We start from the raw sequence: 14,467 nt of genomic DNA on the forward strand, positions 1-14,467 counted from the left end.
TTAGCAGGCAAAACATTGCACTTCTTTAGCGAAAAACTTAAGCAAAAAGATCTCTAAATAAAAGCTACAACACTAGCCAACGCTCGCCTGGGGAAAACACAATGAATCGCTAATAGAATATCAAACAGCTGACTATGCACACGGGTCACAACATAAAAACACCAACACCTAAAAACAGTCACGAAATCAAACAACACGACTAACGAATCGATACCACGGACGGCATCACGGCCGGACAATACGTCAGCGCGGTAATGGGCTCCTGACAGCCGAGTCACGAGTGACTCACTGCCAGCGCCGCCGGGGAAGGGGATTTGGTATTCGGGACGGGACGTGTGGTATGGACGGGGGGCGGGGGCGTAGCGACCGTCGGCGACTCGTCACGGCGGCATTAGCATCCAACGGTCTCCAGACACAGTCAGAGGGAAGGGAATGGCGCGGCGGTGTGTTACAGCCAAGAGATGACTGATAACAGACGATGTTGTGTGGGAATTCATAAAGAGAAGCTGTTAAGTCAATGCACTGTCATGGCCAAGCACGTTTTCACTGCATTGCAGAACAAGGCAGATTCTAACAGCTGCATTTGACCCAAATATTTTGCAACGCCCTTGAGACACATTGTATGTCTCTGTTTACGGTTATGGATTATGGTGTTGCTGACAGTGCCTGTTCCCGTTGCGACGCACGTACTTATTTGCACTTTACAGTCATACATCACAATGTAAATGAGGCTGTTTGGGACTGTGAAGGGCCTTGCACTGCACGATGCAACCAGGGTGCTGTACATACGTCCATTAGCCCTGCGTTGTGTCTTGCCATGGGAGTTTTAGCTTTGTCTTTCTCTTCAGTATTTATTTTATTTTCTATCCCGGCACATCTGCCGACTTTGCAGTGACCGTTACGTCTCACCCCTAAATAAGTTGACTGCACCGCACAGCTTCACCCACTGCACAAGTTGTCGATGTGCGACGGAGGCTCTCACAATAAGTGACCGGCTCCTCCATACTACCCCGCGCTACCCCCGGCGCACCGTACCGTCTGTTTGAGTTTGTGGCCGGCGCTACTGACGGGTCGCTGCAGACGGAGCCGCGGCGCCGCCGCCGGCTGCGCGAAGCTCTTCCGCTCGCGCACGGAGCGGGCAGTGCTCGGGGCTGTGCCCCCACCACCTCCACCCCGGGCCGAGCGCTGCAGGTGGGGGTCCGACTGGCGCCGCCGGCCGCGGGATCGGCAGGACAGGCAGGACATGGCGGAACGGGAGAGAGCGGCGTCAGAACAGGCAGGACATGACGGAGAGGGAGAGAGCGGCGTCAGGTCGGGTGGAAGTCGGGTTGGGAACATGTTTAGCTATGGTGAGGGTGAGGACGAATGAGGAGACCATACAGCTACGGTCACAGGTAATACAGACAATAGACAATTGAAAGAAACGATAACAAAATGACGCACCTCAAGGCTAAGGACGAAAGACAGGGTCGGACACCGCGACACGTCACAACAGACTGAAAAGTACGGGACAGGCCGGGATAGACCTCCGAACTGGATGGACTCCAAACATATCCAAATATGGAGGGATGGCTGATTGGTTCGAAGTAGATCGCCTGATAATATCACATCGATCGGACACCACAAAAGAGTCGATTCAAGGTCAGAATTTTTAACAGGAGCGATAGCTCGGAGAGAGAAAGGACTCTGAGTCATGCTGGAGCAAAACTCTGGAACTCGTGAGAACGACCGAGCGTCTGAACTCCCATCAAATCTCACGAAATCCTCATTCCTCGATCACACCGACCGCTACCGTCGACACCTTCCACAGGCCACCTCCCTCCATTCTGCCCACATCCATATAGGGCCTGCCACCGCCGCGGCGTAATCAGTGACGAACCGCTTCCGGCAGCTATCGCCTCCACCACGGGCAGACAGGGCAGAGCAGAGCCGCCGGGTCTGGGGCGCACGCACTGCTCAGTGCTCACCAAGGTCAGTAGGCTGTGCGTCAGGGAAATCACGCAACACTCAGTGCGGCCAACCCTGAACTCTGCTGGTTCTGAGAGGCCAGGCGACTGTCTCAGTGTTTGTTTTTTACACTCATAACCGAGCTATGAACGAACTTTATCAAACAGCGCACTGCGGTGCACAAAGCCAGCCTGATATTGAAATCTCATAACCGAGCTATCAGCTATCTACTAGCTTCACCACGTAATCACAGTATCATGACACAGCCGGAGGCACGTATCTCCCCCGTCCCTATGACGCTGATGGCTCAGTCAGAGGAGCCGCGACCACCCTAACCGGACAGCCGACGACAAGCCAGCGCGTCGGATCTGCCGCCCGCGCGCCGCCGCTGTCACCGCCGGCTGCCGGCGCGGCGGGGCGGAGGTGACAGCTGGAGCGGCGGACGCGGGCAGGGAACACACAGAGCAACGGGCTGAGCAGGCGACAGGGCAGCCGCCAGGATAGTGGGCGGGCGACAAGGGACTAAACAACACAGGACGACGGAGGACGTGATAGCAGGAAGGAGGGGCAGCAGACAGGGCAGGATAGTGAACACGGCAGAAGCCAGGGCCGTAGACTGGGCAGCAGCAGACAGACGGACTGACGGCGGCCCCACCCTCGTCGTTTGGAGCGGCATCCAGCCGTGTCCGTCCAACTCCACTGGAGCGGGGCACCGCCTCCGGCACGGTACGCAGCAAACAGTCGTCAGAGAAGGGTGGTGGTGGACCGAGGGATCAGAGAAACCACTCGGCTGGGGACAAGACTCAGGACAACGGCTGCGGATATTGATAATGTGTGTGACTGAATTCTGAAACACAGCGAGGAATTACTCGACATACGTCGTCATGATCGGCTGGAAGCTCAGCACACACAAGCTGAGTCTTATAAGGATTAATAATGGGCTACACCACACCGCTGAAAACCTCTCCTATTCCCTATGTCTCCCCCTCCCCTCCCGTCCCTCGGCCGCCGCATCGACCGCAGCCCAGAGCGCCGTGAAGCTCAGCCGCCCAGCCGAGCGGCCGACTCAGTCAGCTGATCCGGTCGGCACCGCCGCCGCGCCGGGGCGTCCTTGCTACCACCGCCGCGGGTGTATTTTGAATTCACCATAGGGCTCAGCCATTCCTAGAGGAATTCTAGGCACCTTGGAAAAAAGCGAAATCGCGCTAGGGATTTCAGCCGATCTGGCAGCTCTTCCGATGCCACTGGCGCGCCTTTTAATCCAAAGCGCCTTTTTCGTGTCTCATGTTTGCTCGTTTATTGCGGAGGCCAATATATGCTTCAAGATGCTGGAAAAGGTTGGTGATTAATAAGTATTTCCATTTTAGGTGCATGTTCTTTGCAAGAAATACAGTTGTTGTTGCTGTTGTTGTGGGTTAGGGCGCAAGAAATACAGGTATATGTCAACTTTAGGTCCTAACTATAACTGTGACGCTGTTGATACAAATCTGTAACAGCAAAAAAATTATGTTTTAGGTTACGTTAGGTTGTAAGTTTTAGGTTGCATTGTAGGTTTGTAGGTAGTAGATTGGTAGGTTATAGGTGAAAAGGTAAGGTTAGTTCAGGTTTGATTATGTTTTTCTTTTAGTTACGAGACATATAAGTATCATTTTTGGATTCAGGATGTCAAATAATGGTCGGAAACACTAAATTCAAAATTAACTAATTTTGAAGCGGGGACCTCCATGTGTATCGGCCAAATAATGTAAGAATATGAAAAAAATTATCCATGAAATCTGCTTAGGACTTAAACTTGACATTTACCCACATGGCTATAGGTATCACCAGCAGAATTATAATCTTTACATAATTTTAAAAAAATGCTGTAAGTGAAGATTATGAGTCGTGTAACCATTGTTACTATATTGATATTAAATATTGAATAGGTACAAGTCCGCCACCAACTTTATGGAACATTCCTTCTTCCAACAGGATCACTTCCAAGTAATCTGGAAGGCTGATGCCAAGTACATCTTGTGCGAGAAGCTTGATATGATTCCTGACCTGGAACGGTGAGCATCAAATATAGCAATTTGCTTAAAGCAATAGCAATTGCTGATGATGGCAATTTCAATTTGCAGTAACACATATTATATGTAATTGGTTTGAGCCATGTTGCAATCATTTTATAAATGAAAACTTCCATTTTTAAAATGGAACTATCAACTTTCCCCACAGGCTTCGGTAACAAAGTTTTATCAATTGTGAATGACAATATTATTGGTATGAGTGGTGAGTGCGGTGATCTGTATTTGAATATAACGCGTCTTGTCACTAAGTATTTGTCATCTGCATTATAGCTGACTATTACGGTAATACGATCGTGCATTGGTCCCAGACAAGAATACCCCAGTGAGACCTTGCATTATTTCGTTTCAGGAGTTGATGGAGGGCACCACTGTGGCCTACCGATGTCCGGCGTCAAAGGAATCGGCCCTGCAGTGGATTCAGCTGTACCAAGAGGCCGCCAACATCCCCCTGACGACGTACGACTCCATGTCGAATGGCCAAAGGGTGGTGTACTGGGTGAGAGCTTTAGTTTATGAAATACCAGTTTGGGCTCGCCGTGTAAAGCTCGGCAGGGGGGTACTTTTGCCCGAGCACTCGACCTGTGCCCGCCAATGGAAAATTCTGCTGGTGCAGAGCCTCCTGAGGGTTCAGCAAAGACCCGCCGTATGAAAGCCTGTCGGGGTCTACTGACAGAGGGCCCGGCGGCCTGGGCTCGCTGCATGAATCCCCAGCTTGATGCCGCGTACTGAGGACCAGTCATCCAGCCGTCATACCGGGTGTCTCGGAGGACTGGACGGGCACCTACCAGCGGGCCCGCTAGATTTCGGGAGGGTCAGCTGACCCCTTTGTCCCCCTGACTCCTCCCTGGGTGCGCCACTGCACCCAGTAACTTTTACTCTTTTATATCGCAGGAAGGTGCGGGTTAATGAAACACCATGATCAGGGTCAGTTAAAAAGGTAACGTTTTTAAATCGAGAAACTTTCATCCTCATTTAAATGACGGACTAATGAGTGGCAATTGATTTCATCACTTTTGTTAATGTTGTCAATTTTTTTTCAGGCCAGGCTTCGTTGTCACCACGACGTCCCAGAAAAGCCGAGTCGTCCGAGGAAAAACCAATCCGCCAAGGACACCGGGTGCCCCCTGCGCCTGAAAGTGACTGTCGCCAACATTCCAAAACGGCAAGTTTCTCACCGTCTTTTGTCATTGGCACCTTTTACCAGGGCTGCGGAGTCGACCCAACTTTAGCCAACTCCGACTCCGACTCCGGCCTCACAAAATCGACTCTGACTCCGACTCCGACCTATTAGTTCTGGAAAGCATTTATTTGGCCCTTTGGTTCACCGAACCAGTGCAGAGACGTGAACTTCGGGAGAAAAGAAAAGGCTGATCAAAATCGTAGGTCGATTTTGTTGTCTGACCACTTTGGATCATCGGGATAATTGCCATTTTGCTTTCACCAGACAACAATTTCACTTGATGAAAGGCGATTTTCGGACTACATGGCCGGAGTCGGTAAAATCTTATTGACTCTGGCCAAGAAAAAAGATCGACTCCGACTCCGACCAAAACTGTTGACTCCGACCGACTCCGACTCCGACTCCGCAGCCCTGCTTTTTACAAACGCCTTAGTTGATCAAACGATCAACCGCAATTGAAAAAAAAACTACATATTTGATGAAGGAGTTCGCTGCCGAAAAGATTTCAAGTCGCTATCTTTCTTAGTTGTGCCAATCTTGGCTCAGAAAACTAAAAACGGTGATAATCCGAAACATTTCACCTCGCTCGTTCCTTGCCTCAAAAGGTTTCTTGCTGGTACCTTATAAAAGTGCGTGGAAGGAGCGGAATTTCTTCTGAATAACACCATCGTCTCGTGTTTTTTTTTTATATTTGTTGACGAATCCTCCCTTTCCAGGAATAGGTCTACAGACCCATGCGCGGCTTACGAGCTACGGGTGACATGTAACAAGAAGCCCCACAACCACGCCGTGGACAACGCTGCCGCTCTGAGACATCGACGCGTCTCTGAGCTGACGAAGGCCCGGCTGATGGAGCTGTTCCAGCACCACCACTCGCCCTCCACGGCGCTGGAGACCCTGAAACTACAGCTTCAGGAGGAGCATGGGAGCGCCTACCCGTCGGTGGCCGCAGACCGAGCCATTGTCCCAGATAGGATGGCCGTCTACTAGTAAGTTTTTAACAGCTTGATGCAAAGCCACACTGCCACAAGTTAGCAAGTCTGTAGGGACAGTATCTGAAATAATTAGACTTTCCCTATAAAGTTACACATGATTCTCATATATGAGATGCAATTGATCGTTACACGGAGCAGAGATGATAGGGCTACTCAGAAAAGAAGGCCGCATGTCTGGGATATGTGGTTGCGATCCGAGACTGATCTGGCCATTGACAATTTTTGGGTCCCCTATTGCAATCTGCCTGTTTTCGTGTCACATCCAGTTCTACTGTTATCTATGAATTGTGTTGTGCTAAAAACTCGCAACATTTTACGCTGCGATAAATGCACTCTGGTTTAGTAAAAGCTATCGATAATCATATTACGTACGCCTATGTGTCAGGGTCATTTCCGTTTTCCTGCTATTCGTGAAAAACCTGAAGGGGAATGGCGTCTAGACGCCCCCCTTCCGGCCCAGCGCAGGTTAACATTATTTTCACCTTGGATTTGTGTAATTCAATGCGCTGAGGGGTAAGCTATATTTTGATTGGGACGAATCAGGAACAAGTGGGACAGCTGAAGCTTAACCATAAGTACACTGTTATGCAATCGGTATTTTATCACAAAATGAAACTGACCACCACTTGCAGCTGGAAGTCAATTGACAATGCAATGTGTTTTCAGCCTGTACTACAAGCACTGTCGGGAGCGTTACCCAGCCTCGACCCAGGAGGAGACCATGGACCTCATCCGCCACATGAAGGACGTCCGCACGGCGGTCTCAGTCGAGGACGGCGAGACGGTGATCGCGGCGGTGACGCCGCTGATGGAGCGCGTCCACACGCTCCCCGACGCGGGAGAGGTGGTCTTCGTCGACGCCTCAGGAGGGATGAACCGGCACGGCCAGCGCGTCTTCCTGCTGATGTGCTGGAGCCCGGCCGGTGGTCTGCCTCTCGGTGTCATCGTCTCCACCTCGGAGACCGAGGCCGTGGTGGACAAAGCCTTCCGGCTGCTCGTCGGGATTTTACCAGACGGTACGATATACCTACATTTGCCATGAATTCCCATATCTGGCGGCTAAACTCTGAATTGTCCAGTCAGTTGTGCATTGGTGTATAAAATCCAATATCGTGTTTGACCGAGAATGCTTCTTTGACAGGCGCCTTTGGCGGGCGTGGAAGGCGCGGCCCTCTGTGCTTCATGACGGACGACTGTCAGGCCGAGCGGAACGCGCTGTCGGCGGTGTGGCCTGAGGCGCGGCTCCTGCTGTGCACGTTTCACGTGCTGCAGGCCGTCTGGCGATGGCTTCACAACGGCAAACATGGCATCGACAAGCGAGTAGTTTCTACTGGGAATGAATTTCCGTTCATTTTTGTCTAATTACCCCTTTTTGAGAAACACAGAGAGAGAGCGAGAGAGAGAGAGAGAGAGAGAGAGAGAGAGAGAGGGAGAGAGGGAGGCACAGAAAGAGACAGAGACATAGAGAGAGGGAGGGAGAGAGAGAGAGAGAGAGAGAGAGAGAGAGAGAGAGAGAGAGAGAGAGAGAGAGAGAGAGAGAGAGAGAGAGAGAGAGAGAGAGAGAGGCAGGCAGACAGCTGGGCAGAGGCAGGCAGAGGCAGGCAGTCAGGCATAGACAGACATAGGCTGGCAGTCAGGAATAGACATGCAGTGATACTGGTCTAAAGGCTGTAAAAGAACGTAAATGAGTTTGATTAATTTCATCTCAAACACCCCGTATATTTACATTTACCTTCACCCTTCACCCTTCACCCCTCCCGCCTCCCACACTCGGATACCAGTTAAATTGTGCATTTTCTTCCAGCACAGGCAGGCTATCATGGCACTAGCCAAACAGCTCGTGTACGCCAACAATGAGGCGGAGATAGCGACGACGATGGAGCTGGTGGCTACCGAGTGGGGCGAGCGCTACCCACTGCTGGACCAGTACCTGCAGGGTTTCGCTGCCCGCCGTCAAGAGTGGGCGCTGTGCCTCCGCACGGATGTCCCCACCCGGGGACACAACACGAACAACATCGTGGAGTCCGCCTTCAGAGTCCTCAAAGACTCTGTCCTCTACAGGTCAGTCTTTATTCATATGTTTCACCTAATTGCGGTTCAATAAATAAAACAGTTAACCTGGCGTTCATAGACAAACCTGTCTTTTAACTAAAGTTGATTGTAAAACTGTTTCGGTGACCGGAGGTATTGCAATAGATTCATTACTATTTTAAAATATTTCAAGTTGTAAGGTTGCCCAAAAGTGGCAAATGTTGAAGAAATGTCAAAGTTGCAGTTACAGACAAATTCCAATTAATAAAGACAAATAATTGGAAAAAAGCCAAAGCAGGGGAGTAGTTTTTCCTTTCAATATAGGTCGGAGGGCTGAGAGTGAGCCGGTAAAATGTTCTCGAAAACACCATCAAAATCCCTAGGACTGTGCAATTCTCCCCAGTGTCTGCCAAAGTTCAGAGCCTGAAGCCCCCGAAACGGAATTGGACCATACATCCCTTCGTCAAAGACGTTAATTACTAACTTGTGACTTTCATGGATTAACACGGATTAACTTGTGAATATCACGGTTTTACATTTCTGTTAACCCTACATGTGGAAGAAAAACAAACTTTCGCATTTCGGGTAGGTTGTGAAATTGTTAGTTGTGCTTTTGGTTGCTCTTCTGAAAGCCTTATTGTGTCCATACGCTGGCAGTCTACCGTTAATTATAGCTGCAAAGAAATTGTTGAAATATTCGCTTGACACGCGCTGTTTTTCCAGGACTCGGGCGTTCAACCTGCTGCAGCTGTTTGATTTCGTCACGGTCCAGCTCAGCAAGCACTACGCCAGGAGGGCGTGCGACGTGGCCAACGGCCGGCAGCGGGCGGCACTGCGCCGGTCCGCGGCGGCACCAGCCAAGAAACGGGCACTGTGACGCAGGTATTTTGCATGACACGAGAACTGATTGAGGTCACATAAGACAGCTCGTTTTCCAATGCTGGTCCCACCCGTACTGCCACATGGCTGTGCAAAGTGACCAATGCAATCGGCGCGCCCCTAAGCACCAATAAACCACATGGCTGTGCATTCACACACAAGAGTCTGTCACTGTACCGCTGTGCCACTGTAGGGCCGCGTGGTGTTGGCGCTGTGTGCCACATCTCGTGACTCGTTTCGCGTTTTTTTTTTTCTTGTTTCTTCTTTTTTCCCTTTGGGGGTCTGTTTTAAAAGGCCAAGCTGACAGTACTGGGGCGAATGAACAGGTTCGGATTTTCGTACAAGTAACCGTCCGTCAGTTTATGTTGTACAGTCTGTCTTAAAAGTCCGCGAAAAAGCAACGGTGGATCCATCAAGCCTGACCGAGGAAGGGCCTGCTCAATTTGAGTCATCAAAGCAATTGATATTCTCGTCCATTCCCCAGGTCAATTGGTTCGGTGACTTTCAAAGTAAAGCAGGCCTTTCTTCAGTAAGGCTTGATGGATCCACCGTCACTTTGCGCGGTACTTTTAAGACAGACTGTACATACGAATTTTACAGGATTTTATGTGTTGCCCCTCCCACAGGTGACGGAGTTCACCTATCAGGTGAAGTCGCTGACGTCGGTCGGCATCACCTACCTGGTGGACCTGAACGTCGGCGCCTGCACCTGCAGGATGAACCGGCGGACTGGCGGCTGCAAACACCTCCGAGCCGGCAGCAGACTGGCGCTGTGCCGGAGGCGACGGCGACAAAGGAGACGCGGAGGGCCTTGATGGACATCGCCATGGGGACCAGCCAGCAGCTGCCAGGCAACTGGTTCGACCCTCTGGTCGCCGAGCCGTCCACCTCGTCACCTCCTGGCCCCACGCCCGCCAGCGCCCCCGGAGTCGCGCAGCCCCAGCCGTCGCCTGGTCCCGAGGAGTACGACGACGACGCAATGGACTTCGAGGACCCCGCCGCTGCGGCGGCGGCTGTCAGTGGAGCTGAGCAGCGACGCTCAGATGACCGGACACGCCAAACCGTGGCGTTCATCCAGGAGTGGGCAGCCTTCATGTGCGAGGCAGTCGTCCAGGACGACACCTGGGAGAGGGCTGCCGCTGCCTTCCAGCAGAGGTGGGGCCAGCTGCCCACTGCTGGCCGCCAGTCCGCTCTGCACCAGTTTGGAGGCGCGCAGGGCTGCCGGCGGAACGCCACCCAGATTCCGGTCCAGCCGACCAGCACTGCCCGTCGCACCAGCACCAACGTGCGGGGTCGCGCTCGCTGGCCCGCTGGACGGCCGTGCCGCTCCGCGCGCACCGGGGAGCACGGCTACGTGGCAGCCTCCGCCAGGCGGTCGGCGGCGCCCCACAGCCTGGCCACCTGTGTTGACCAGAACCGCCCCCTGGGGCGCTGAGTGGTAGAGGTGAAGTGGGGGTGACCGGGGCAAGTTGGTGCCAGGGGGGGGGGGTAAGTTGGGACGGAAGGGATATTTCCAATACTTCTCGACAGTTGGCGTTCAAACTTATTTTGTACATGCACAGTAACGCCGTCTGTTTGTCAACGTGGTGTCGGCGCGTGCTGAGGTAAGTGCTGTTAATAATCGCTACAAATGTGTTTCAGGTACCAAAAGTGATTTTCTTGCTGTGAAAATATTCTCTTCTAGTGTCGTTGTGTGTGCCTTTTTGTTTGCCGCAGGAGTACTGCAAACGTTTGTGTTTTGTCGTTAATGCCCGCATGGATTAGCGATGATTGTTCATGTGAAACATGAATAAAAATGTGTTTAGATAAACTGTTTTTCCTAGTGTACCAACTTGCCTTAGGCCCTGGCCCAACTGACCCCCCGCCGCGGGGTAAGTTGGGACATTGGAGGATGGCCGCTTTGATCAGATATGACACCAAGACGATGCTACCATCTCTCTTATATTAAGTCTTCTTTAAAAGATAAAGAAATCAGATCTCAGTTAATAGCCAACAAATAATGATGTATAGTTATACCGAAGTTATGACGCTTCAAGCAATAACTGGCTCAACTAGCGTTAGCGGAATGACGCAAAATTAGCAGGTGACCAGTGACCACTCCCAGTTCGCTAATATGTTTGCATCATTAACATACCTTCCACTATAAGCACGGTTTCTCAATCTTAACATAAAATATAACATCTTTTCATGTAATTTGCATCTCTAATATACCCCAGTCAAACTTGCATCACTAATGTAGTGGGGGACTTCTTGGGACGAATTAGTTTCTAGGGACTTACACATTTATGCTCATTTCCCCACATTTGTCGCCAGGGGGAGAATTCCACAGAATTTTCCGCTAGGAGTGGCTGAGCCCTATGGTGAATTCAAAATACGCCCGCCGCGGCCCGCCCGTCCGGAGCGCGGCGGTGACCGCCGCCGGCCGCCGGTGACTCATAGCCAGTCTTGAGTCACCGGCGCCTCCTCCCCCGCGCCGGCCGCCGGCCACAGGGGCCCGGTCAGTGGAGCGAACTCCAGCGTCTCAGACGGCTGAGGGAGCTTCGATAGCGGCGATGCGAACCAGCCAATCACTCAGCCGTCCACAGCCAATTTGAGTCGCCGATATTCCAACAAATCTGCCGTGAGTCGCCCCTCCATCGGCACCAGGTGGTCGCCCTCCCCGCTCCGCGGCTGGCGGTCGGCGCCCGTGACGCCGCGCTGACGTGACGGAGCGTCACGTCACGTGACGAGCGTCACGGCGCGGCTCGGAGTGATGACCGCATACCGGCAGGAGCGGACGGCCGGCTGGTCGGGGCGAGGGGAAACGGCGGTCCCACAACAGCCAAACTGTCGTGAATTGTGCGGCAGTGCAGACGGGGAGGGATCACGAAAACGGACGAGACGACGAACACCAACGGGCAGGGCAGAAAACGCAAACGGGACGTGTTCAGATGCGTTGTGGAAGTGAACACAAGGAACGCGCCAAGGGAGTTTTCTGAGCCGGAACAAGGCCGGTGATAACCGATAGCGGAATCCACCGAGACACAGACAGACAAAAACCAACAATCAGCATAACCTGACTCCCAGTAGTCATATACGAACAGACAGCTGTTCGGCGTCATTCACACATTCAGAACGACGACAACCACGCGCTGACGCAGACCACAGTGTCGTCAGATCTGCGCGTCGCCATTCCTGACGCACCGGTGGCGAAACTGTCGACGGCGCGGCGCGGACAGGTCACTCACCCGACTGAGTTTGGAGGGAATGACTGACTGCGGTTCAGACGGCGCCAGGTTCGGGTTCAGGTGGAAGATGAGCTCCACCTCGATCTGAAAACACGGCAGTAGAACAGCGAGTCAGCGGTGGTGGGTGGGAAAAGACGGCTGGAAGGAGTGAAAAAGGGTGGTTGAAATAAGAATAGATTATGTATTTCGTAAGGACAAACTAGCCTTCTATCTGGACGATATCAAAACATTAGGTCAATCAACTTAAAACGGTAGTTAAAAGGTCAATTCTTAGACAGCTTCAATAAACATCATCGGTGGGTTCCACACTCCAAGGCTTTCAGGGCTTTGTAACTCGAAGCTCCAAAGGAGCGGCGGTGGGCAGATTTCGGGCACGACTGTCTAGAAGCGTTTTCGCCCGCCTCCAAAGCTCTGTCTGGACTGTGGATCAATCGTGACGGCGGGCGGGGGCGGCAGCGGGGGCGGGGCGCCCAGGAGGGGTGGGGCGCTAAGGGTCAGCCGGAGGTCAGATAACCGCAGCTGACAGGGACAGAGACACCAGCGGACACTTTTCCCTCCAGTCAGCGCCTAATCGCCTGTTTCTCTTTACGTTTGTCCGTAGTCTAAGGGTCCGTCCTTGCACGGTTAATTAAACCCATCATAAATCACAGGGCGAGTGTTGGAAAACAAATTTAAACCGCCATCATTGATAAACAGAGTTGTGTATAAATTCAACAGTGCGGCGCCGCAAAGGGACGGTACCGCGGGGAAGGGAAGGGTAGAGCCGACTCCATACCCATCCAGAGCCCCACTCAGCCAAATCACCCCGCTCGACTTAGTCCAGCTCATGAGCTCAGCTCAGCAGAGCTCATCAGCTGAGCCCTCGGACTGCCCCGTCAGCAGGGATTGCGGAGGCACGGAGATGGGATACAAATGTGGGGAGAGAGGCAGTAGTAGGAATATTGGGGATGCAGGGCGGCCGATGAGCAGTACATCCAGACGACTTAATCCCTGCCACGGTCCCCACCGGCACAAAGGCTCACGGCCGTCCCTGCGGAGCTCAGGAGGCTTGGCGAGCTCCTTACCGCCACGCTATTCACGCACGCACCGGCGCACACGACGGTGCACAGACATACACAGCGGTGCACCGTCATTGCACGCGTGCACCGAGGCAGCACCGACGCACCGCTGGGTGCACTGGACCACATGCACAGTGCACACAGGTAGACGCGCGTAGACATGATGCATGCTTCGAACATACAGGGGCCTTAGCAATGACACTTGGACATTACAGCTAATAATTGCATCAAAGGCCATACTTGGGAACGGAACTTCAGTGAGACAAAGGAAGCACAATGCAACACTACGGAAGTGCATGGCTTCAAAAATGGCAGCGGAAACGTTACAAGTAACTTTGCCAGCACAAGTCACGGTGCCGAACGGTGAGGCTAAATGTCGGTTTCCGCCGGGCGGAAGTGCAGAGCTGTAGGTGAGCTCACCTCCTTTCCCTTGGTCTCCCCTCGCTCGAACCACTCGACCGTCACCGTCCTGGCGTCGGCGTTAACGCAGGCCACCACCGCCGAGTGGATGCGACCTGACGACAGACAGAGAGGTCACCGGTCAGGTCAGGTCAGCCGGGCGACGCACGTCACGAAGGTAACAAGCACTGAGGCTGGGCGCAACGGATAACAGATGGTGAAGGCGAGAGCACAGGGTCCAACAAATAAAAAACACAAACAGGAAGGCGGTCATACAAGGTCACGGATACTTGTGGCATGCACGTGAATGCAGTTCTACACAATAGTATGGTTTGAAAAGCTGTTAATGTTTCAAAAACAATAGTAATTGTGTAACGTGGTGGTTATAATGCATATGGTTCTTATGTCACATGCCATTCCAAATATATCATATGATCTAGAGTCTTGGTTCAACGCTCATCAAGGTCGATCAAACCAGATGAAAATTCCGCAGCGTCAAAAAAGGCATTTAAACTTGGACGATTACAAAACGGTCTACCAAAGACGGCGGAGGCCTAGGGCTCACATCCATCAATCTCCTGAGCTTAGCGGCGGGCAAAGCAGAAAAACGCGTCCATTAGCACGTGCTAAACGTGTACACAAACTTTCAAACGGCCTCCAAGACAGGCATCGATTATCAGTT

General features: G+C 52.3%; 2 protein-coding genes across 3 annotated transcripts in view; one reads left to right on the forward strand and one right to left on the reverse strand.

The window, feature by feature from the left end:
* LOC122389323 (kinesin-like protein KIF2A) overlaps positions 1-14,467 on the reverse strand; it is a 38,169-nt gene that overhangs the window by 10,875 nt on the left and 12,827 nt on the right. The window contains exons 4-6 of one of the 2 annotated variants that reach the window (XM_043381211.1): positions 13,807-13,901; positions 12,329-12,412; positions 1,036-1,203 (exon numbers count right to left, since the gene is read on the reverse strand). In XM_043381211.1, the coding sequence (XP_043237146.1) occupies positions 1,036-1,203; positions 12,329-12,412; positions 13,807-13,901 (347 nt within the window). The remainder of the gene's footprint in view (positions 1-1,035; positions 1,204-12,328; positions 12,413-13,806; positions 13,902-14,467) is intronic. The other variant, XM_043381212.1, reaches the window with a different exon arrangement.
* Positions 4,356-10,907, forward strand: LOC122389326. The gene is made up of 8 exons (XM_043381217.1): positions 4,356-4,512; positions 5,057-5,178; positions 5,913-6,185; positions 6,858-7,207; positions 7,333-7,511; positions 7,996-8,252; positions 8,946-9,104; positions 9,728-10,907. Exons 1-7 carry the CDS (start codon positions 4,372-4,374, stop codon positions 9,097-9,099), a joined length of 1,476 nt encoding a protein of 491 aa, XP_043237152.1. The 5' UTR covers positions 4,356-4,371; the 3' UTR covers positions 9,100-9,104; positions 9,728-10,907.

This window comes from Amphibalanus amphitrite, unplaced genomic scaffold (assembly GCF_019059575.1).
Source record: "Amphibalanus amphitrite isolate SeventyFive unplaced genomic scaffold, NRLGWU_Aamphi_draft 000354F_arrow, whole genome shotgun sequence".
Classification (NCBI taxonomy): domain Eukaryota; kingdom Metazoa; phylum Arthropoda; class Thecostraca; order Balanomorpha; family Balanidae; genus Amphibalanus; species Amphibalanus amphitrite.

Bases quoted from the DNA above. Each gene is read 5' to 3' on its own strand.
- LOC122389326 (XM_043381217.1), top strand. From the start codon at position 4,372: ATGGAGGGCACCACTGTGGCCTACCGATGTCCGGCGTCAAAGGAATCG. The intron at 4,513-5,056 runs GTGAGAGCTTTA...ATTTTTTTTCAG, and splicing joins GCCAAAGGGTGGTGTACTGG to GCCAGGCTTCGTTGTCACCA. The intron at 8,253-8,945 runs GTCAGTCTTTAT...CTGTTTTTCCAG, and splicing joins AAAGACTCTGTCCTCTACAG to GACTCGGGCGTTCAACCTGC.